Below are 23,165 nucleotides of genomic sequence, written 5' to 3' on the forward strand. Positions count from 1 at the left end.
CAAGAACACGAGGATCCAAGAGGAAAGTCGAATTCAGACTTCCTGCGCAGACTAATATTGTTTATGGAATTAGATGTGCCACCGTCGGGTCCCCGCACCGGAATGCGACGTTCAGGCTGAAGCTGCTGGTCAACGAGCTATGGCGAAAGAGACTGATTAGATGCCTGACTACAGTGCTCGCCGTTACAGCTCTTCCGTCGCCATAATATTACAGGGCTGAAAATGGAGAATCAGTCACGGTGCGGTTTGCGGATCGTTACGTGTAATTCTGAATCATGAGGGATTTGCTGGAAGGCCCCACTTAAAAAAATGGTATTGGTCCTCATTGATCTTCCAGTACAACAATCTTAAGATACAGCAAGACGGGAGAAATGATTGGAGCGATGATCAACAGCAGCAAAATTAGGCACGTACAAAGGAAGAAGGAATGTAGATAATCACCCGAACATGAGTAACCCTAATGACTGTGTCAGGATCGATATTGGTATCTACAGTGTCCATTGATGTCTCCGGCCAATGCAAGTGGGGACATTGACGGAGCGCTGCAAATAACTCGCGGAATGTAACGGGTGTTATCCGCTGGTCCACTAATTCCAGCCAGCCTATGTGCGACTACGCTGACATGGCTTCGAAAAGAAGGTCGGTGATGATGATGATGATGATGATGATGATGGAGTGATGAAGACTGAGCTGCAGGTATCGGAGCTACGTGAAACAAAGGAGGTGTGAAACCGCTGTCAAAGAGTTTCCTGAGGGCTCGTGCGTGAACTTCTAGACCCGAAGAGACCATGATAATGGTGCTTTCGAGGGTGTGGCATGCCTTGCACTGGGATAGTGCACGAAAAAGCTGCTCAACCTCCATCCACGGAAATGCAACGACATCGATGTGAAACTCTTTCAATGAGAGGAATTCTGAGTATTGCATGAGTGTTTTGATGTATGCGGCTGTGCCTGAGGGAAGTAAAGAATCGCGAGGTTGAGGAAAGGAGTAAAATCGAAATGATGGTTATTGAGATCCAACTGGAGGGACGGAAATCTTCTCCCGCTCTTGCTAATTGCAACTTCGAGAAGGGCACGGAGATTGGATAGGTACTCCCATGCAGCCAGGTCGAGGGGTGGACAAGCCAAAGTTACAAGTTGCTTGCACGAACGGACACTGTCAAATAGAAAGGACAGCTTGCTCCCCAGTGAGTTCACTAGCATATGTGAATCCCATGTGAACTCGCAACATGGTGTTCGGATCAGCTGGATCGTGCTTTCCATGTTTGGATTGGCCCGTCCACTCTTCATTCCGGCCCCACAGCTCGAAGAATCTTTGAATCTTATCATGCTGTCCAGATGCAAGCAGGTATTCATACACTGCGCGCCATGCACTGTCCAATGCACCGACAACCCACCTGCAGGTTACATTACCTTTAAGTTGTAGTCATCAAAATGATCCGACCGCTTTTCACTTACGCGTGACGGGTGCTGATGGCCTCTCCAGCGAAATGAAGCCTCTTGTTGGCATTGGGTACGGTGAGAGATGTGTATAAATCTTGAAAATCTCCGGGGCCAAAGAACGCGAAGGCACCTGTAGCAGAGAGTGAAAATGGATTAGCTCACACCAATATTCAAAGACTCACCCATGACGAGTGGTTCGTCGCTCCAGTCCCATGCATGCATATCTACGTACTGACCCAACAAGAAACTATAATCCATATTGTGTACTTCCGCGAGATTGCGCAGCACGAGTTCCTTCAATTGCTCCTCATACTCTATCTTACTGGTGTTGATGAGCGCTCCCAAGCGTTCTGCATCATTTGTCAAACAGTAACTTGCAATCAGCACTGTGGACGGTGTGCTAGATTCAACCCCATAAGACGGGTAGATGATAGTTCGAATAGGAAGGTCTGTGGATGATTGGCCTCCTATTATATCGAAAAGTTCGGTCCACCACGCTGATTGAAAGCGCATGCCAACCTTGACTGAAGGACCGTACTGCAGTTTACGCAATGCATTTTTCTGCATCACATTTAAACCAGCACCTCCGAGTTCAATCATCCGCAGGCCCGGCAGAGGGATGGTCGATATAACGTGTGAATATGTGCGCGGGCTAGATTCACCCCTCACATAAACATTCATCGCTATGTCCCCACTCTGAATGATACTCGTGACCTTCTTATTGAACTGGATGACAGGCTTGGTGCCGATAGTAGTACTAGTAATGTATGCCGCCATGTAGTCGGTAAGCACTTGAGAACCGCCTCTGGGGTACAGTAATGGTACGTGTGAGACTCCGCATGAGGTCCAAGACAGAGGTGCACTTACTCGAAACACTTCCATTCTACTTCTCCAAAGGTCTGCGACTCGACACTGACGAATGCCAGTGCATCAAGAACCGACTCGGTTAAAGCACGGTTAAATGGGCCTGTGCTGTCGTAGAATGTCTCGCACCAATTGATAACGTTGGTAGAAAGATGCGTGCGCGGAATTTGAAGGCTGGCGCTGGGAATGTACTTGAATGACATGAATGAACGAAGCGAGTATGCATCGTGCTTCATCATGTTGTGCCAGCCCGAATGGACATTTTGCTCTAAGTCTTTCATGAGGTCCTTAGCGAATGGCTGGATGACATCCTCGACAATATTCTCAACTCCCGCGACGACGTACTGAGAATTCACACCCATTTCTTGGGCACGGAAGTCAGGAGGGCGCGATGTCTGAGAGACTTGATAACGTTGATTGTTGAAGTAGAGGAAATGCCCTTGTCTCTGTGACGTAAAATAATAATCGATCAGTTTGGAGCTTAGAGGTGCCTTGGATAAACCCTCGTTGAGCTTCGAGTAGTTGATTAACTCGCCCAAGCGCCTCATGATGCCAGGCTTGTAATTGCCTTGAGCATCCTTCTTTGGCAGGGGAAACCTCATGGCGCCAACATCCTAGTTAGCGGGAAAGCCAAGAGTTTACATGGTCAGCATCTTTGGCGCAGCATCAAATGAACGACATACGTAGTAGTCGTATTTGCCACCATTCGGAAAGTTGTAGGTAAGGAGACGTCCGCCGGTGCGGTCAGACGCCTCCAGGATCTCGTAGTCGATGTTCAGCGAATTTAGGATGAGGGCAGTGTATAGACCACCAACTCCTGCGCCTAGGATTCCTACTGCACCCGGCGGACCATAACCATGCTTAGGGAGCACAGGTAGCTGCGAGGTCTCTTCGAGAGGAATCGCGGTGAGTGAGGGAATGTTTTTGAGGAGAACATCATCATAATCTTCGATAATGTTTCGACCCCAGTAACTGAACACATCTCCTTGGAAAACCATGATAAGCTCGCAGCTGGGATTGAAGATAGAATTTGTCGAATATATGTCGTCTAGTAAGCACAGACCAAAAACCACCTTATATATTGTGTGTTTTGTTCGGAGAATGAGAGGGATCAGCGCTAGCCCATGGCGTAAGCAACATTTGGACAGGAACCTGAAGATATCGGATATGGAGTAGTCTCTCCCGCGGTTGACTTCTTTAGACCCCAGATATCACCATATCCAGCCAAGTGTCTCGCCGCGTCATACTGTATCATGAGGTTGTGAACTTGACCAACTTGATTAAATATTTGTTCGTCATATAAATCTGCTAGAACGTATGATAAAAGGTGCCAACTGTTCCAAAGTCTGAGTGTCATGCAAAAGTCACTCATGGTCATGTGACGTTAGTTGGTTGTCCAAGAACCCTACCTTACACGTTTTCCTTTGCCTTTTGAATTTTGTTTCTCCGTCTGGGTCTCAACATTCACTCCTAGTGACTCATCAAAGAGACATTTGTCCAGTCCATGTGGTACTCGCGCACAACTGTTTTCTTCATCGAATCCCAATCAGGAGCGATCATAGATGCTAGCTGGACTGTACACGCTGCCGATAACGAGGGTCAGTTTACTATTTGCTCGAGAAGTACACCCCTTAGAAGGTCTTATTAGGACCTTTTAATCAAAATGATACCCTTGAATGGTGAGTCCTTGATAAACCGACTTGTCTTCTACGAGTACGTCCCATCCAAATCCAAATCCTCCTACCCCCGTCCCACTCACTAACTCGCTTCCAGTCAAAGAAGCCCTGGATGACTTAACACTATCCATCATACTCATCACCACCCGCACACCAACACAAATATTCCTCATCCAATCCAAGAAAGCTTCTACGAGTGGTGGCCCAAAACCAGTGTGCGTTACTATCCCGTACAGAGGACCCCATACAACCTCGACTACTGCGTTTGTTTCCGGTTGTCGTCATATTAACACTTGAAGGATTTGCATCCCTCTTTCTCCTACCAAACCGCGACTCCCAAACTACAACCCTAATCACTTGCTCACCCACTCACATCACAGACACCCTCAACCTCTTCAACTACACAGGCTCCATGGGATTCGGCCAAACATATATTCAAAAGCTCCTCGGGCACTGTGAGAGCATTGACGTTGAAGATATCGCAGAGAGTGTCAGGGAACCTCTTAGAAAGGGCATTTCGGAGGAAGGAAGACAAGTCGTGATGGGAGGAGTCATAGCGGGTTTATCACTGCCCATCGTACGTCCTCTTTCGTCCGAAATGACCTTTTTCATTCACACTCGATATACATGTTCGATGACGATGACGCTGACGTTCATCTATACAGTGATATGCCAATACCCAACCTTATTTAATGCAGTGTCACTCCGCAACCCCGACATCTCAGCGGGCGAACTCGCACCAGGGACTGATATCCCTGATTAGGTTTATTCTGAATTCGGGGTTCTATCCACCGACTCTGATTATGACTCCTATACGTCACCCCCATCCAACTCCAACTCCCTCACATCACCCACACCAACGCCCCTCACGTCCGCACCTTCCCAAACGATGCCCCTGGCCACACCTCCACCTCCACTAATGACACCCAAAACATACAACACCCTATTCACCGCATCCCCAATCGCGTACGTCGATAATATAACAGCGCCAGTACTGATGTTGATAGACAAAGATGTCATGAGGGTCGCTCCAGGGCAGGGGTTTGGTTTTATCATGCGACTAAGGGGAGGGGGGCGAGGATGGGACCGCGGCTGGGACTGAAGATGGAACTGGGAATGCAACCGGGACTGGTGATGAGACAGGGACCGAGAAGGAAAAAAAAGGGATAGTAGAGATGTTATCCTTCTCCGGAGAATCGCATGCGATCGATGGAGTTGAAGCTACTGGGATTTCGTTCGAGGCTATGAGGGATTGGTTCAAGGCGTTTGCAGAGGGCTGTTAGTCGTGCAGTGGTGTATACATATGGGAAATCATGTAGGCTGAGATATATCCTTGACGTCGACCATCGAAGTTTGAACATAGTGTAAGTTCGAAAGGTCATTCCTCTCGTTTCAACTGGATATTTGGAATATCAATGGATGTGATACTGGTTCGATCAAGCGTTGCGCTGTCGTTCTATATTGGACATCTTGTTAGCTCCCTTGATCTCATGCATGAAAAGTAGCATAATTCATACATGAGATCATGGGAGTTAATAACTTGCCATTGTAACGCTCCCCCACCTCAAACACCGGGAGGATTGGCTATGAAGGAGACGCCACGAACAAAAACCAATCAGAAAAAGTCTAGAGATCAACAATTCTAAGTACTGATATCTGGCCGCGAATCCAGAATCCTGGTACTCACCCTCAGAATCGACCCGGACCCTATCATGAAGCTCTCCTGATCTCATCGATGAACACCAACAAACAAGTTGTATGTTCTATCAATGAGATCATGAAAGCTGCCAGTGCCAACTTCAAGCTCGACCTCCACGTAAAGCACCTTGAAGCAGCAAGACTTGGACTCGCTGTGAAAAATGGGAAAGCTGGTAGAGGTTCACCAGCCTTCTCGCTGTCTGTGCCGTTACTACTACTAGTGCCAATATCCTGTAATCTGATATCACTAGCTCTGATATGAAGAGAAGATTTACCAGCGAGGAAGTAGAACTGGCGCTTGGTGCAATAGACACTGGGTACTAAATAAATGATGGGTGAACTTTCGCAACGGCATCGAGGTACGCATAGTGATGATATAGAAAATAGGGACCTGCTATCGCGATGTATGGCGTGTCGAATATCCGGAAATTGAATGCATACGCATACGTATTGTCCTTTGTATCGATCTATGCAAGGTGCGTGAGCTCATGCATGCTACGAGTAAACATCCATACCTCGGTGTCTTGACCCAGAACACGGCAAACACCTGCATATGAGGGGCATCTCAAATTCCGCAATGATCAGCACAGTAAAATAATTTTTCGTCAACGTAAAATAAAGATTAGTATTCTGTGAGGAAACAGTAGACCGCGGGATCTCTCTCGGTGTCTACTGCCTGGTGGAATCTCTAATACTGGTGGTGCGGTGGGCTTCATCTGAAATCCAATGAGTGCTTCCAAGGTGATGGTGATGAGAAATGGAGTAGCATGGCGCAGGTGTAACTGCCAGCTTATGGGCAATATCAACCTGACAGGATGTGTGCTGCTCAGAGCGAAGTCGGGTGAGAGAGGGGGGAGGAATGGGAGGATAATATCTCGAGGGACTCACCTTTAAGTAGTTCGCATGGTTTAAGAGACAATCCTATCGTAGTAGATCTTATTGTTGAATATATCTAGGAAGAGTCGTCGTATTTGGGACTCAGAATCCTGTTGATAGTCAGGAAGCTGACTGTTGTGACTATGGAATCGTCACGTTTAAAGGTTCGATTTACTTACAAGTATACAACGATGGAATCACTCACGTATAGGACAATGATTTCTCCGAGGATTCATGACCAGCTGATTCAGAATTCTTTGACAGTTTGGGAGACCGTTTATTTTTCAGCTATTGAATGGTCATTTCAAGGTTCAAATTACTCACAAGGGTGCGGGAGTCCTGGAGGGATGTTCAATTTACCCTCCCAGCGGCGCAGATTGTTTGTGGAATTAGATGTGCCACCGTCGGGTCCCTGCACCGGAATGCGACGTTCGGGCTGGAACTACTGGTCAACGAGCTATGACGGAAGAGACTGATCAGGTGCCTGACCTTGCCTGACTGCAGTGCTCGTAGTTACAGTTGTAGAAAGCTTTTCCGTCACTGTAATATTACGGGGCTGCAAGTGGAGAATCAGTTACGATGCGGTTTGCAGATCGTTACATGTAATTCTGAAACATGAGAGATTTGCTGGAAGGCCCCATATTAAAAAATGGTATTGGTCCTTATTGGTCTTGTGGTACAGCAACTTCAAGTCACGGCGAGACGAGAGAAATAATTGGAGCCATGGTCAACGGCAGCAAAATCAGGCTACAAACGAAGGCATGTAGATAGTTGCTCGAACATGAGTATATCCCAAAATCAGATCTCTGACGGTACTCCTGTGATATAGTGACCAGTGACCGGAGAAGATCTGAAAGATTCAAGATGCCGATTGACCTCATGCCACGAGTATAATTCGGGGTATACCGAGTATAGAACCCTGTCGACGCAAGGGAGCATGGAGAAGATGATGCGAGCAACAGCTTCGCCATCTGCTAAATCAGATGGTCTCAAAATCAGTTGCTGTAGAGCGGTATGTTGAAATGACTCTGTGTCAGGATCGATATCGATGTTCACGGTGTCCGTTGATATCTGCAGCCAATGCAAGTGGGGACAATGACGGAGCGCTGCAAATAACCCGCGGAATGTAACGGGTGTTATCTGCTGGTCCACTAATTCCAGCCAGACTATGTGCGGCCACGCTGACATGGCTTCGAAAAGAAGGTCGTTGTTAATGATAATGGAGTAATGAAGACTGAGCTGCAGGTATCGGAGCTGCGTGAAACAAAGGAGGTGTGTAACTGCTGCCAAAGAGTTGCCTGGAGGTTCGTGAACCTCTGGGCCCGAACAAACCATGATAATGGTTTCGAGGGTGTGGCATGCTTTGCACTGGGATAGTGCACGAAAAAGCTGCTCAGCCTCCATCCGCGGCAATACATCGACATCCATGCGGAATTCTTTCAATGAGGGGAATTCTGAGTGTCGCATGAGTGTTGTGATGTATGTGGCTGTGTCTGAGCGGAAAAAGAGAGACGTGAGGTTGAGGAAAGGTGTGAAATTGAGATTATGATTATTAACGAGATCTAACTTGGGGGACGGAATTTTTCTCCTCCTCCTGCCAATTACGACTTCGAGAAGGGTATGGAGGTTGGACAGGTGCTCCCATGCAGCCAAGTTGAGGGGTAGACAAGTCAGAGTTACAAGTCGCTTGCACGAACGGACGCTGTCAGACAGTATGGACAGCTTATCCGTTATGTCCCCATCAAAGGATTCTACGACTAAGTGCTCCAAAGTAGTGCAACGAGTCACCATTAATATGAAATCTGGTTGGATGTACTCTTGGTAGCAACTACGCAGCATGGGGGACAAAAAGAGATGCGAGTAGCTAGTTGGAGGTAGAAGCATGAAGGATATTGATGTCAGTCTAGGGAACAAGCATGTCTCGTTGGGGAAGACTGAGAGCAGGTGAAAATGGGTGTCGGATTCTATACGAATAGAGCGCACACGGGTGGCGTGACGCAAGAATTGATGGGTCTCAAGCTCAGATAATGGTTCGAGGCCTTGAGAGGACCAGCAGCGGTAGTAAGTATACTGTGTTTAAATGCTCTGTGAACCTATGGATGAGAAGGGCACGATACACTGACCTTTTGATATACTATTGGATGCAGCCTCGTCACACAACCTAGTAGTTGATCCAGGTCCACTATGTCGGCCCAAAGCTCATTCATTGCAGACTCGTGAAAGGCTTTGCATGTCGTTGCAAGTGCTGCAAAGCATCTCGAAGATGCTCTGCGATCAGGAAATCGGGAGAATTCAAATCGGAGGAATCCAAATATCTCTAGAAGAACATCGGGTACAAGTAGAGCTCGATGCATCATCACTGCAGACTTTCACAAGCTTGCTTGCAGGGTCATACATGAAGGTTATCTACATGAACAAACAACGGAAAAATCCGAACAAATTTCTCTCTCGCTCGCCTCAAATGGCGAATGATTAATTCACAATGGCCCCCTCTGGGCATACTTGTACCCTTCGTATAATGGTTCGAGGCCTCGAGATGACCAGCATGGAAAGTAAGATTACATGTTCTGTGAACCTATGGATAACTTCACGCTGACCTTTTGATATACTATTGGATGCAGCCTCGTTACACAGCTTATGGCAAGTCCCCCACGTCAGCCCAAAGCTCATTCATTGCAGGCGCTGCGGAGTGGCTCAAAGTTGTTTTCATGAATCTCGCCCACCTCAAATGACGATGATTAATAATCCCTGGTCTGATTTCACTGATGAGTTCACACCCCTCTTCTCGCTCGTGATGTTGCTCCTCTCGCGATATTTGATTGCTATCTTTTTGCGCATTTCAGAAGATTACAATCAAAGTTTGGACAATTCTGAACCGCTCGAGACACCCGTGAGGTTTGGACCATGACGATAGACATCTTTGTTGCAGTCGGAGGTGTCCTATCAGTCATGCGTCCCGTTCATATTCCTGCCCTGACGAAGTGTGAGTCCCTGCTTTTAAGATGATGGTCGTCGGTTTCCAAGTCACTCGTCAGTTTTAGGAGAACGAGAATTTCTTAATGCCATGGACGGCGCAAACTATGACCAGTTTGATTCGGTTCTCAATCGCGTCCGACGCCGGACCGAGGAAGAAGAGACGGCGTGTCGCGAAGTTCCAAGGTGCCTGAGACGTTAGTCTTCACAGCCAGCTCAAGATGATGACGAATCTATGTGGGACGAGGAAGATGCAGAGTGAGAAGTGAGTCTGGATTTGTGATCAGTTGATCGATAGTCTTTGCTCATGTTCAAGATTTTCTTGAATTCTTTGCATTTGGCTTTACTTCATTGATTTGTCACACCATACAGCACTTGTAGCATTATTCCAGCCTATTTTCACTTGTCTATAGGACGCGCAAAGAATCAGGAAACCCCAGAGGAAAAGTCGTTTCTCAATCGATCGTAACGGTCAACAACGTAACAATACCATCTTGAGCGATGCCTGACAGTTGACCCTGATGTCAGATAAGCAACTACTTAACCGATCAAGCTCACCATGGTTAATACCATCAGAGCCAGCTGCGAGGAGACCAGTGATGTTTTGAGCAGTGGTACTGTATTTGACCCCGTTAAACCATGTTTCACCAACTGCTGCTGACACCAGCTGGTCGCTGAAACTGGATTGGTGATCCATTCGTTACGGTCACGGAGCTACTTACCGGCCAATATCATATCCATCTGGCACGATATTATGATTTTCTGATGCTGGCTAAAGGTGGCGTTCGGTTGTGCAACAAAACCTTGTCGAATTACGCACCTCCTCTCGAGACACGCTGGCACATCAAGTAAGATACTAGTAGAGCAATAGACAATCTAGGGATGCTTACGCTAGGAAGAGAGCGCCACTGTCCGCCGTAGTGCCATTCTGTACATAAATACTGGACGAATATTATCACCACCCTAGATCAGTAGTCAACAAATTTACCGAAAATGATTTCCTCCGACGAGGCTCTCAAAACACGTTCCGCCTCCCGCGTTTCCATAGTCCTGGCGAAGTTCAATGGTTTGATTGACCCATCCGTTTCCATCTCCCAAGTCGCCAGACATATAACCACCTAAGTGAAGGCCGAAGCATTCTTCAGAGCTATCGCGAGCAAATAAGTAAGACGCAGCCCACAGATATTGCCATGCTTACAATCCAATAGCACGAGCAAAATTGATAGCTCCGTCAAATGTGAGGACACCACGAGAGCTAAGTCCAGAGATGATGACCTAAATGTTTGGGGTCAGTCAAGCTACACATTAAGCGAGGGTGTCACGGTGATGAAAGATAAATACATTCATAGGTTCACCATATCCATCGCCAGCATTGATGAGCATCGATCCGCCTCCGGGAGTCGGGTTATAATAAGCGATACCACCCCACTTGTCCATCCAAGGTGATGATACTGGAATGAATTGTAGATATGGCATCACAAAACCAAGTAAAGCATTCATAAGATGCATCTTGTTGATGAATGATGAATACGTCGAGTCTTATGCGTGGATCAAGAGGAAGGGTATATAACCTGGTAGCATAACACACCACATCTATTTTATACGCACTAGCTCGAAGGTGGGAATGACATGCGGAAGTAGCACGCACCAGGTTAGACAGCGAATGCAGCCGGTTCTGGAATTATACAAAACCAGTGTTGTCGGCACGGCTATAAGACAGCCGTTTCATTTGTACACAAATGATTTCAATAGATCGAAAATCAAATCTGACACCAAGGCGAGGCCTGACAGACAGATGGGCGTTGGCTTGGATGCGGCCAAGAAGCTCGTTGATTCGGAGATCGAGGTCCTGGGTCACCCCCACGCACCTGTACTAGTAAAGAAGGCCATCTAAACTCTGGACTTGTTTCGAGTATATCATGATAGAATGAAGAATCCGCGAATGGAGATCTCTCTAACGAGCACAAAATCATTATTTGAGAGTCGATCGGCGAATGAAAAACTCGATGATTCGACATATTGCCAACTCAACATCAATTGAGGCAATTATGCAGAAGACAATATTTCCTTCATAACTGGACCATCGACACCAAGCCAGGTAAGAGACCGAATACTATCAAAGCGTCCTGTGATATGCATGTGCAAAGCTCACAGAAAAGGACTTTCAAGAAGGAAGTCTGCGTCACGAAGGAATGAACGTTTGAAGCTTGTTTTCCGAACGTCTGCTTCTGAACTTCCGAACAATTACAGATTCCATATATGGAAGTATGTTATCGTGGTCCTCGAAACTCAAGTTATTATGGGACTGGGCTAGAACGTCTACAATTGCAAGACATGTTGTCATTACCTTGGGGAGAGCACTAACGTAGCCAGTGCACCACTGTACGACTCATTTGTACTGGACACTTGTTCACGACCAAATCTGTGCTGCCTCCATTATTCAGCTACTGATCTGCTAGTAGTGACCTCGAGCTCCATACTCATGGCTAATACCATCACCGTAGTGACTCGAATTCAGATGGATGCATTTTACGTGGTGCTGCAAGATTTGTGACGGGACTGGACCCTAAATACTCATCAGCATTGCCTGTTCAGATAGGCAAATAGTACATGACCCAGCCATCAGAAACAAGTATAGAGCATCAGTTGGACATTAAATACTACACGCATAATCGAAGTAGTGCAGTAGAACATTGTACAGCACAGACACAACAACATTCGGGCTAGTAGCTGACCGGTCAACACTTGATGAAATCATGGGAGCTACCAGTGCCAACTTCAAGCTCATTGCTTCTTGGACCTGTACCAAGTGGCACCCTGAGTAGGACCCTGTAACTACTCAACCAGCATAAGGCGCAACAGCGCCAAACTGCCATACGGCGCCAGAGCGCTACCCAACCTGCTCATAAGCACAATAGTTATTAAGTCTAACCCACATAATGTCAACAGATCCTCTGGAGAACTCCCAAAACTCCAAACAGTCAAGACCCAAACAACATGCAACCACATTCAGGTCCTCCAAAAGATCCATTCCAGAACTCCTTAATGACCCTGCAACTGCCTCAGACATAATCGATGAACGTACAGCGAGAATAGCTTTAGAGACTAGGTTGTTCATCACCCCAGCAGCAGAAATAACCATAGATACACTAACCACAGCACTCCTGGAATTCTCGGTTCAAGCACCATCCCTCACCCCAATGCACATAGACATAATCCGCGCCATAGCTATCCTCCTTTTCAAAACTGACCATGAACAAAAAGCTAACATAATTTCAGATGCAGTATGCACACGCTTAGAAAAACCTCTTACTCGGCTAAACAAGATGATAGACAACACTCCCACAGATGGTGTCAACCTCAAAACCTTGAATGAAGCAATAAAAAAAACAAAATAACAAATGCAATGAAAGAAATGAAGGACTCAGTTGATAAGCTTGCTCCATCTATTAACTCAACGCAAGGAAACAACGCTAACACCATTAATATAGAATCCAGCCTTGAGAAACTACAACAAGAGATGACCACTCTATGTTACGAACTAGGATAGTCGCAATGACAGCTACTTGATAAGAGCAATGGCTGGGGTTGAATCAAGACCTTACAAATGTAAGGGTCATTAAGACAAGTCAAGGAGAGTGTCCTTGGCTTGAATATTGATGATCAGATGACTTAGGATTGGAGGTCCTAAGTGAAGGATGTTTCAGGTGAGAACCTAGTAGATTAAAGTGAAGTTCTACTGAGTACATGACCAAGTATATATAGTAAGTAAGCGCTTTAGGGCAAGCACGATGAGTCATAGATAAGGACGAGTCAGAGATAAGTCATCTAGTGATGGTGATAGTGATCATGATGTAATACAGATAGAAGAAATGAGTCATCTAGTGACGGCGACAGTGGTCATGATGTAATACAGTAAGAGATGAGAGAAATAAATAGGGGGCAAGCGTAACTGTAACATTACCCCTTGTTTAGGAATGAAGTCACTGACTTCAGTTATCCTGATTAGCCCAGTAAATGGGGTTGGCGTCGTAGTTTGAATCAAGCAAGTCATTCTGTTCCTCAGTGATAGGGAGTGACCTATCAGCTAGTTCAGCAGTGTGGTAAATGGCGTCCTGCTTAATTTCCCAATGGGCAAGGGCATCGTAAAAGCCAGGGTCAGTCCATACCAGTGGAATGACTGCTTCTCCTTTCAACTCCTTACAAAAGACTGACAGGTGTCCAGGCGCATACACCTTGCAAACACGACAATAGTATGCTGGGCAGTTCTTGTGGTGATGTCCAGCAGTGCAGCAGTTACGACATATGACATTATCAACTGGTGCAGTTTTTACAATGGTGATGGAGGATGATTGGTCTGGTGGAGAAGGGGATCTGGATCGCTTGAGCATTTTGTGTGGGGAAACAGACATGGCTCATTTGGCAGCAATACGGGAGGATCTACGTTGGATAGGGTATCTGCGCATGGTGGGCGAGATGGGGGTAGGAGATGGAGAAGCTGGTACGTCAAGTACAGCAATAGGAGGGATATTATCATTCTGATGCTCCATGGTAGTTGTTACAGGGACCGGCAGTGGGACTGGAATGGCAATATGTGGGGAAGGAGGGCGCGCGACTGGGTCAATAGCAATTCGTTCCGTGACAATGTGAATAGCCTCTCTGATAGCGTCTCTAGTATCATCAGGCAACAGATGGATTGCAGTATTACAAATGCGTATATGAAGGTGATGGAATATGGTCTTGTGACGTTCGTCATCAAGAAGATTGGCGGTGCGCTTGATGAGACTGGCATCCCTAATGATTCTGATGATGAGTCCACTAGATATCGCTCCTCTTTCTCCTAAAAGATGATCTATTTCTATAGTGTATTGCTGGGAGGTGAGAGCGGATTCAAAAAGGGCACTGGTTTCAACTTGATCAATAATTGAAAAGTAATCGGTAAGGGTGGAGTCATTGGTAAGGGTAGAGTCGGATGATGGTGGGGAAACCACTGGTGAGGGTGTGTTATTAGTGAGGTCAATGGCAGTGGCAGTCTGATAATCAAGGAGGGACAATGGGTGGGCGTTTCCTTCGGCTATGGTGTTCATAGCAGCAGTGAGTTCTTCGATGCATTGTATGCAGAGGCATAGGCGTTCGAGAGACATGGTTTCTGGATTTACAATCGATGAGCTCTTTTATATGCAACAAGAGCGTTGGCAGCATTGCTAAGGTTTTCTTCTGGGATCCACTCGTTACTGGCAGAAGAGTATCCTTTCCAGGATACTAGATAGCATCTTCATTTACCTGTTCCTTTGTGCGATAAGATCGCATCAATTTCATATTCTTCTTCATTATCGATGACGTCTGGGGGTGGATTGTGGAAGTTCGGACCATGAATCTCTGTCTCATGATAGGATGATAGTTCGGAAGCATGGAACGTGGGGTGAACTTTCCATTGTGACAGTAGTTGGAGTGTGAATGTGATGGGGGAGAGGACGGCGGTGATTGGGAAAGGGCCATATTGCTTTGGTGCAAGTTTCTGTGATGGTAACTGCATGATTAGGTTCTTTCCAGACAGCCAAACCTTATCTCCTACTTTCCATGGATGGTATTTCCATCCATGGGTTCATTCCACCATTCATTGCATAGCGAGGTTATGACAGGAGAGTGCTTCTTCTCTAGATTCCTGAAGCGAGCAGAGTCTGTCTTCTGCCACGGGGATGGTGGAGTCGGGAAGTGTATGGGGAAGGGCTTGGGGTTTGTATCCCATCATTAGGAAGAACGGTGAGGCGTTGTGAGAGTCGTGCTTTTGGTGGTTATGCACAAATTCTGCCATAGGAAGGTGTTCCACCCAATCTTCAGGGTGATTCCTGCAATAGATTCGAAGATATGTTTCGAGTTCCTGATTAAGTCGTTCGGTTTGACCATCAGTTTGTGGATGATAAGCGGTGGATGCAGATATGTCATATTTCAAAAGCTTGGCAAGGGCTTTTGAGAATTTTGACATGAATTGTGGCCCGCGATCAGAAATGACTTTTTCATGCAGGCCGAATCGACGGTAGACATATTTGAAAAATTTCTTGGCAACCCCTTCTGAGGTGATGGTTTTACTGCATGGGATAAGAATTACCCCCTTCATAAGCCCATGGTCTACCATGACCATGACAGAATCAAAGCCAGCACAGGGAGGAAGGTCGGTGATCAGATCAACTGAGACTTGGGTGAAGGGAGCGGTGGCGGTGGATGGGATTGGGATGAGGGGAGGTGTAGTCGGATGAGTATTGGATTTCATCTGCTGACAGAGGGCGCAACCCTCAACGTATTTATGGATATAGGTACCCATAGAGGGCCACCAAAAATCCCATTTGATTAATTCTTCAGTTTTAAAATGCCCAGGGTGACCAGTGGTGGGATGATCATGACATCATTCTAAAATAAGGTGCCGACCCGCAGGGTGGACGTAGGCATAATCCTTATAGTAAAGGATATCATCCTTAATAGACCAATCCGCAAGGGTGGATTTCATGGGAGGAAGAGAAAGGCCATCCAAAGCATCGGAGGCAGCTTGGAAGATGGGATTGGGGTTGGAGGGGTTGGGGTTTGCGAGGGAGGTTATGAGTTTGACATCAAGAAGGCGGACGAACATGGAGTCGGGAAGAAGGGTTTCATTGGTGTTATCCTCCAAAGAATCCACTCCGTGATCGGGACAATGGGAGAGTGCATCAGGAGTGACGAGTTTAGTTCCAGCAATATGATGGAGTTCGATATCATAGCAGGACAAAATCAATTGCCATTGGGCCTGTTGTTGGGTCAATTTCTGGGCAGTTCTAAAATACAACAGATTTTTATGGTCCGTGAAGACGATGACGGGGTGAGGGTTACCCTCCAAATAATGACGCCATTCAGTTAGAGTGCGAATGACAGCAAGGAGTTCGCGATCAAAAATCTGATAATTACATTCTGTGGGATTCAACGTTTGCGACAGGTATCCGCATGGGTGATAAACACCATTCTCATCAGTCTGTAGTAAGACTGTGCCGGTAGCGACAAGCGATGCATTAGTTGCTACTGTGAACTGTCTGCTCAGATTGGGGTTTCGAAGGACCGGTTGCTTGAGGAAGCATTCTTTCAGAGTGGAGAAAGCTGATGCGCATCGCTCTGACCATAGAAACTTCATGTCCTTCTTGGTGAGGTCGATCAGCGGTCTGGCAATGTCAGAATAATGAGAGATGAAATTTCGATAGAAGTTGCAGAATCCTAAAAATGACTGAACTTCTTTTACTGTTGTAGGGATAGGCCAGTCGTGAATACCGTCGGTCTTGGCAATGTCCATTGCTACACATCCGGGGCAGATGATCATTCCTAGATATTCTACCTCTTGTGCATCAAATGTGCATTTTTCTGGTTTCAGGAAGAGTTTCTCTTGGCAGATCTTTTCTAAGACACACCAGGTTTGTTTGTGGTGAGAATCAAGATCATTGGAGAAAATTAAGATATCATCCATGTATATGACGAGCCATCCTTCATTGATCTCCTGTTGGAATGTCCAATTCATATATGCTTGGAAGGTGGCAGGGGAGTTGCAGAGACCAAAGAACATGACATTTGGCTCAAAGAGACCATATTCCATGGTAAAGGCAGCTTTCCATCTATCATCAGGATGAATATGGATATTGTTGTATCTGGAGCGAACATCCATCTTTGTGAAGTATTTAGCACCATGCAACCTTGCGACTAGCGAAAGTGGTAGCAGGAGAGGGTAAGCATTCTTAACCGTCCAATCATTGATGTACTGATAGTCTTGACAGGGGCAAAGATCGCTGCTTTTCTTTCCCATGAAGAAAAAACCGCTTGCTTGTGGTGATTTTGACTCAGAGATAAAGCCTTTCTTTATGTTTTCATCAATGAAGGCTTTAACTGCCGTATGCTCTGCTTCCGATAACGGGTACACCTTGGACATCTTTGGAATAAAACCAGGTTTGGTTTCAATACGATGATCTATACCAGGTCATTCAGGCGGTAGCTGGTTAAGGCCATCCTTTGCAAAGATATCAGCGAAATCGTGAAGGTAGGAAGGGATGAGCTCCTTGAATGACTTCTTCTTTTGTTCAAGCCCGGCTGCCAATGCAAATTGCTGTGCCTTGTTACTGGTTTTAACGTATTCAGATTCTGTTGGCCATGACAGTGGTGTAACCGTAGTTTGTTGTTCTGCGATGCTAGTACCGTCTTTGGTTAGGGGGGTATCCATAGAGATGTTGGTAATAACCCGGAGCTTGGAAGCGTCGCTGGGATACTCAACCAAAAATTCGTCATCCTTGAGGTGGTACGTAGCAATCTCGCGTATAGGTGGCGCATTATCTGTGGTCCATACATCGTCTTTGGTGTCAAAGGAGTCGTCATCGTCGTCAGGGATGGGATCAAGGTTAGGGAGTATTGGGGATGCTTCTTCATCTGGGATTTCTTCAATGGTGGCTCGGGGTGCTGATTCCTTGGGTGATGCAGCCATGACCGACTCTACAGGAGGTGCCTTCGGCAGCACTACAACTGGAATCAGTTCTGGTCTCAGATCATTCTCCTGGAGTTTTCGGAAGAAGGGTGGAAGTCCGTTCTTTTCTTGTTCAATATCAACTTCTTCCTCAATCTGATCACTTTTCTCAGTTCTGGGGAGCTTCAGCTCTTCCGCCTTCCATCTGATTACTGGGTCCATAGCACGTAGCCAGGGGATCCCGAGTAATATCTGATCACGATGGCTGAGCTGTGTGATATTGAACTTCCCAATCATGGATCGTTCGTCAATTTTTACAATGAGGATGCAATATCAGGTGATAGTGCCCCCCTTTGTATAGCTTCCATCCACAGTGGTGACTTGGAATGGTTTCGAAAGTTTGTGTGTCCGAATTCCGTGGGTTTTAACAAATTCTTCGGAAATAAATGTTCCAGCAGTGCCGGAGTCAATAACAGCAGTTGTTTCAACGGTTTTCAGACAGGTTTTGGAGATGAGAGAAATAGGAACTTGAAGTTCCTTTCTGATTCCAATACTTCATACAAGTCTGATAGGTACATCGGAAGATACTGACGTCGATCCAGTCTTCCATGTCAAAAATCCTCAGCGAGGCGACAGATCATTGTATCTTCATCCTCTTTATTGCTGTCCTCTATCTCTTCACAACAAACCAAAATCTTCTTCTTCTGTGGGCACACTCTAGTCATATGTCCCTTCTGGTGACACGTGAAGCATAATCCTTTCTTCATATGGTCACTTCTTTCGGCTTCTGTGAGTCGATCTACCTCCATGGCGTTTGGATCGTGCCGATCAATGGATGGTCTAGGCACGTAACATTGTCCAGTTGGTCTAGTGGTGGTACGATGGTTCTGTCAAAATGTGGCACCTCTCTGATAGTTACTGTCAAGCCTAATGGTTGCGGCAACGTACTTGTCGAAGTCTGTAGGAATGGTTTCCATCTGGAAAATGGAATTAACAATCCCCTTCTTTAATCCATCATTGAAGAACGTGATTAAGACTGCATCTTGCTTTACGGAGGCCTGCGCAGCAAGGGTCTTAAAGCTAGTGACATAGGAAGTGAGGTCGCCCATTTGTTTCAGGGTTCGGAGTTTGTTCATGGCAGTGCCAATGGCATCAGCCAGTACGAAGGCTTCCTTGAACTTGGTTTCAAAGTTCGCAAAAGTTCCATAAGACTTGGAGGTGGAATTGTCGACTTCGGTGTAAAAGGTAAGTGCCCAACCCATGGCACTATATTCAGTCATGTACACAAGGGCGGTGATGACTTTCTTCTCATCGGTGTTATAGATTGTAGTGTTAAGCACAAAGTATGCCTTAATTGCATACAACCATTGTAAAGCCTGCTGAGGGCTCCCATCGTAGGTAGAGGGTGCTCTGGCTTTAAGTTCTGGGGTGCTAGTGGACATCCTGATCATTCTGGTCTAGTAATGTTTCTACTGCAGGGGACGTCTTGGTCTCTCTCTGCTTCGTTCTGTTTCTGGTTCTGGGACCTCTTTGATAGAGAGGGTCGATAGGAGACTTTAATCTTTTGTTACGAACTAGGATAGTCGCAATGACAGCTACTCAATAAGAGCAACGGCTGGGGTTGAATCAAGACCTTACAAATGTAAGGGTCGTTAAGACAAGTCAAGGAGAGTGTCCTTGGCTTGAATATTGATGATCAGATGACTTAGGATTGGAGGTCCTAAGTGAAGGATGTTTCAAGTGAGAACCTAGTAGATTAAAGTGAAGTTCTACTGAGTACATGACCAAGTATATATAGTAAGTAAGCGCTTTAGGGCAAGCATGATGAGTCATAGATAAGGATGAGTCAGAGATAAGTCATCTAGTGACGGCGATAGTGATCATGATGTAATACAGATAGAAGAAATGAGTCATCTAGTGATGGCAACAGCGGTCATGATGTAATACAGTAAGAGATGAGAGAAATGAATAGGGGGCAAGCATAACTGTAACACTCTAGTCAAGGAAACAACCCAAAAGAACGGATACAAGGCAGCTTTACTTCCTGGACTAGACAACAACACTAACGACCATACCATCCATATAGCAGCCAGAGATGCAATCAAAGCCCACCAGATCCTCATCAATGTTGCCCCTGATGGTCCAGTAGCCCCAAATAAAGTGTCACATGCACAACTAGTCAAGAAAATTCAAGAAATGTTCTTAGCTATCATCAACTTCGACACACTGGACCTAATCATCAAGAATGTCGCCCAATACCACAATGGAGGAACAATCATTGAAATGACCACAGCAGAGGCAGCTGACTACCTCAAAAAGAATGATGTAAAAGAAGAACTCATCAAGAACCTAGACCTGAAGGTGGTCTTCAAAGACAGAGCATATCTGGTAGTTATACAATTTGTCCCACTAACTTTCAATCCTAACAGCGAAAATGAAATCTGCAAACTCAAGCAAGAGAACGACTGGGAAGAAGGAGCCATATCAATGGCATGTTGGATCAAACCTCCCAACAAGAGAACAGACCAACAACGAGTCACCCATCTCCTAGTTACCCTCAAGAATCCCAACAATGCAAACAAAGCGATACGCAATGGAGTCACCCTAAACAAAAACTGACTACAAGCAAAGAAGAATAGAAGAGAACCCATTCGATGTGCTAAGTGTCAACATTATGGTCACATAGCTCAGGAATGTACATCTCACCAGGATACCTGCACTAACTGCTCTGAAGACCACAGAACCAGTGAATGCAACAATAAGCAATGACGATGCTGCATATCATGCGAAAAAGAGGGCCATGCCAGCTGGGAATGAAGTTGCCCAGAATTCAAGAGACAATGCATGGACCTAGACAAAAGATATCCAGAGAACACCATGCCCTACTTCCCAACAGATGAACTGTGGACTCAAGTACTAGCTCCCCCAAAACCAACCAACACTCCCATCATAACTCAACAGCAACAATGACAAGCAGATCAATACTGCAACCAGGATACACTGGACAGACACCTCGATCAAAGAGGATTGAGACCACTAAGAGGCACCTCCCACCTACCACGGAACACAGGATTCTCATCAAGGCGCCCCCCAATGGCCTCAACCTCCCGCTCCCCCTCGCCAGAACTCTTCCACTCATTCACTAATGTCTAACACACCCGATGATCAATCAGTAAGACTGTGAATATGGCAAGAAAATCTAAACAAATCAGATACAGCACAACACTGTATACTAAGCGGTCCATTCACTGTGAAAGCTTTTGATACAGTGGCTCAAAAAACTGTCCGCATGTTTTGACATTTTTCACTATCTATGATATTGTGTGAGAACAAACAAATGCCTCAAGGACATGGTTAAACCACATTGTAGTATGGCTTCAGGGCTTTCATTTGAGCCCTACACCGTGGGAATCGGTGGAGATATGGTGGAGATACAAGGCTCACAAAATGGTGACTCATGCGGACAGTTTTTTGAGCACATATTAAAACTATATAAATCATCATTTATGACACCATAACAATCATGCCACCATTAAATAAATTATAAAGTGGTGTCATTATGTCATTTTAAAACCATATCTAACTATACAAACCAAAAATTTCCATATGTCATGGTTATATTCACCATGAAAGCCACCCCCCCTGCTCAAAGGGATAATATCCTCTCTCTTTCCTATTCTGGCCTCTCTGCTTGTCAAATTTCCTCTAGAACTGGAGTATCCAAGTCCACTGTGGCCAAGTTCATCAAAGAAAGTCACACAGACAAGGAAAACCTCTGTGAAGGGTGTCCATCCAAGCTCACCTCTACTGATAGGAGGGCTATTATTCAACATATCACTACAGGAAAGGCTGATAATGCTGTCCAGGTCACCTATTACATCAATTCCACCATCACATTCCCTGTCTCTTCACACACTGTGAGAAACATTCTCAAGACAGCTCATCTCAGGTCAGTAACAAGGAAGAAAAGGCTCTCCTCTCTATCACACATATGCAGAGAGGACTAGCACCCTTCATTTTTCACATATATACCTTGCCATCTGACCCAATCCTATTTATTGTGGTCTTATATGATCATATAACATGCTTCCAGTCCATGTAATCCAATTCTGATGGGCTAAGGCAAAGGTTAGTCATCTCTGTTTATGTGTGATAGAGAGGAGAGCCTTTTCTTCCTTGTTACTGACCTGAGATGAGCTGTCTTGAGAATGTTTCTCACAGTGTGTGAAGAGACAGGGAATGTGATGGTGGAATTGATGTAATAGGTGACCTGGACAGCATTATCAGCCTTTCCTGTAGTGATATGTTGAATAATAGCCCTCCTATCAGTAGAGGTGAGCTTGGATGGACACCCTTCACAGAGGTTTTCCTTGTCTGTGTGACTTTCTTTGATGAACTTGGCCACAGTGGACTTGGATACTCCAGTTCTAGAGGAAATTTGACAAGCAGAGAGGCCAGAATAGGAAAGAGAGAGGATATTATCCCTTTGAGCAGGGGGGGTGGCTTTCATGGTGAATATAACCATGACATATGGAAATTTTTGGTTTGTATAGTTAGATATGGTTTTAAAATGACATAATGACACCACTTTATAATTTATTTAATGGTGGCATGATTGTTATGGTGTCATAAATGATGATTTATATAGTTTTAATATGTGCTCAAAAAACTGTCCGCATGAGTCACCATTTTGTGAGCCTTGTATCTCCACCATATCTCCACCGATTCCCACGGTGTAGGGCTCAAATGAAAGCCCTGAAGCCATACTACAATGTGGTTTAACCATGTCCTTGAGGCATTTGTTTGTTCTCACACAATATCATAGATAGTGAAAAATGTCAAAACATGCGGACAGTTTTTTGAGCCACTGTATAGTCGCACTCCAGGAACCCTTCATCGACACTCTAGGTAATACAAAGGCAACCCCAGACTGGAACATCATATACCCTATGCATAGGTTCACCCACAACAAACAATCACGCACAGTCACATTAATACACAAACAGCTAGACACCAACAACTGGAGGCAAATCCTGTTCCCATCTTTGGATGTGGTTGTTATCCAAATGCAGGGCGCCTTCGGAAAGCTCACCATCGTCAACATCTATGACGACAGTAAGAAACGAGAAGTCCTACCTGCACTAACTGCATTCCTAGACAAGGAGAGCTGA

The 23,165-nt window shown here is 45.7% G+C and overlaps 7 protein-coding genes across 7 annotated transcripts; 3 read left to right on the forward strand and 4 right to left on the reverse strand.

The window, feature by feature from the left end:
* Positions 1-1,159: 1,159 nt before the first annotated feature.
* BJ212DRAFT_1485259 (uncharacterized protein) lies at positions 1,160-3,305 on the reverse strand (the record flags this gene model as incomplete). Its single annotated transcript, XM_041340950.1, has 5 exons — positions 1,160-1,397; positions 1,459-1,573; positions 1,626-2,248; positions 2,311-2,921; positions 2,991-3,305. The coding sequence occupies 5 exons, from the start codon at positions 3,303-3,305 to the stop codon at positions 1,160-1,162; spliced, it is 1,902 nt and encodes a 633-aa protein (XP_041188367.1).
* Positions 3,306-3,811: 506 nt separating this feature from the next.
* On the forward strand, positions 3,812-5,085 carry BJ212DRAFT_1485260 (uncharacterized protein; the record flags this gene model as incomplete). Its single annotated transcript, XM_041340951.1, has 3 exons — positions 3,812-3,905; positions 4,364-4,560; positions 4,747-5,085. The coding sequence occupies 3 exons, from the start codon at positions 3,812-3,814 to the stop codon at positions 5,083-5,085; spliced, it is 630 nt and encodes a 209-aa protein (XP_041188368.1).
* Positions 5,086-7,066: 1,981 nt separating this feature from the next.
* Positions 7,067-7,866, reverse strand: BJ212DRAFT_1384807 (uncharacterized protein). The gene has a single exon (XM_041336783.1). The coding sequence runs from the start codon at positions 7,743-7,745 to the stop codon at positions 7,356-7,358; it is 390 nt and encodes a 129-aa protein (XP_041188369.1). The 5' UTR covers positions 7,746-7,866; the 3' UTR covers positions 7,067-7,355.
* A 715-nt stretch (positions 7,867-8,581) lies between these two features.
* On the reverse strand, positions 8,582-8,978 carry BJ212DRAFT_1384811 (uncharacterized protein). The gene is given in 3 exon segments (XM_041336784.1): positions 8,582-8,623; positions 8,634-8,658; positions 8,673-8,978. 2 exon segments carry the CDS (start codon positions 8,912-8,914, stop codon positions 8,634-8,636), a joined length of 267 nt encoding a protein of 88 aa, XP_041188370.1. The 5' UTR covers positions 8,915-8,978; the 3' UTR covers positions 8,582-8,623.
* A 1,007-nt stretch (positions 8,979-9,985) lies between these two features.
* Positions 9,986-10,967, reverse strand: BJ212DRAFT_1281379 (uncharacterized protein; the record flags this gene model as incomplete). The annotated part of the gene is made up of 8 exons (XM_041331614.1): positions 9,986-10,035; positions 10,089-10,204; positions 10,253-10,302; positions 10,351-10,366; positions 10,421-10,471; positions 10,519-10,677; positions 10,729-10,805; positions 10,872-10,967. The coding sequence occupies 8 exons, from the start codon at positions 10,965-10,967 to the stop codon at positions 9,986-9,988; spliced, it is 615 nt and encodes a 204-aa protein (XP_041188371.1).
* Positions 10,968-20,190: 9,223 nt separating this feature from the next.
* Positions 20,191-20,613, forward strand: BJ212DRAFT_1303184 (uncharacterized protein; the record flags this gene model as incomplete). The annotated part of the gene is made up of 1 exon (XM_041333379.1): positions 20,191-20,613. One exon carries the CDS (start codon positions 20,191-20,193, stop codon positions 20,611-20,613), a length of 423 nt encoding a protein of 140 aa, XP_041188372.1.
* Positions 20,614-22,829: 2,216 nt separating this feature from the next.
* Positions 22,830-23,165, forward strand: BJ212DRAFT_1281339 (uncharacterized protein; the record flags this gene model as incomplete). Its single annotated transcript, XM_041331611.1, has 1 exon — positions 22,830-23,165. One exon carries the CDS (start codon positions 22,830-22,832, stop codon positions 23,163-23,165), a length of 336 nt encoding a protein of 111 aa, XP_041188373.1.

The sequence above is a fragment of the Suillus subaureus genome (assembly GCF_016647635.1).
Source record: "Suillus subaureus strain MN1 chromosome Unknown BJ212scaffold_40, whole genome shotgun sequence".
NCBI classification, from domain to species: domain Eukaryota; kingdom Fungi; phylum Basidiomycota; class Agaricomycetes; order Boletales; family Suillaceae; genus Suillus; species Suillus subaureus.

What these genes read in the sequence shown, in the direction of transcription:
- BJ212DRAFT_1384807 (XM_041336783.1), bottom strand. Translation starts at nt 7,745, where the DNA reads ATGTCAGCGTGGCCGCACATAGTCTGGCTGGAATTAGTGGACCAGCAG.
- BJ212DRAFT_1384811 (XM_041336784.1), bottom strand. Translation starts at nt 8,914, where the DNA reads ATGATGCATCGAGCTCTACTTGTACCCGATGTTCTTCTAGAGATATTT.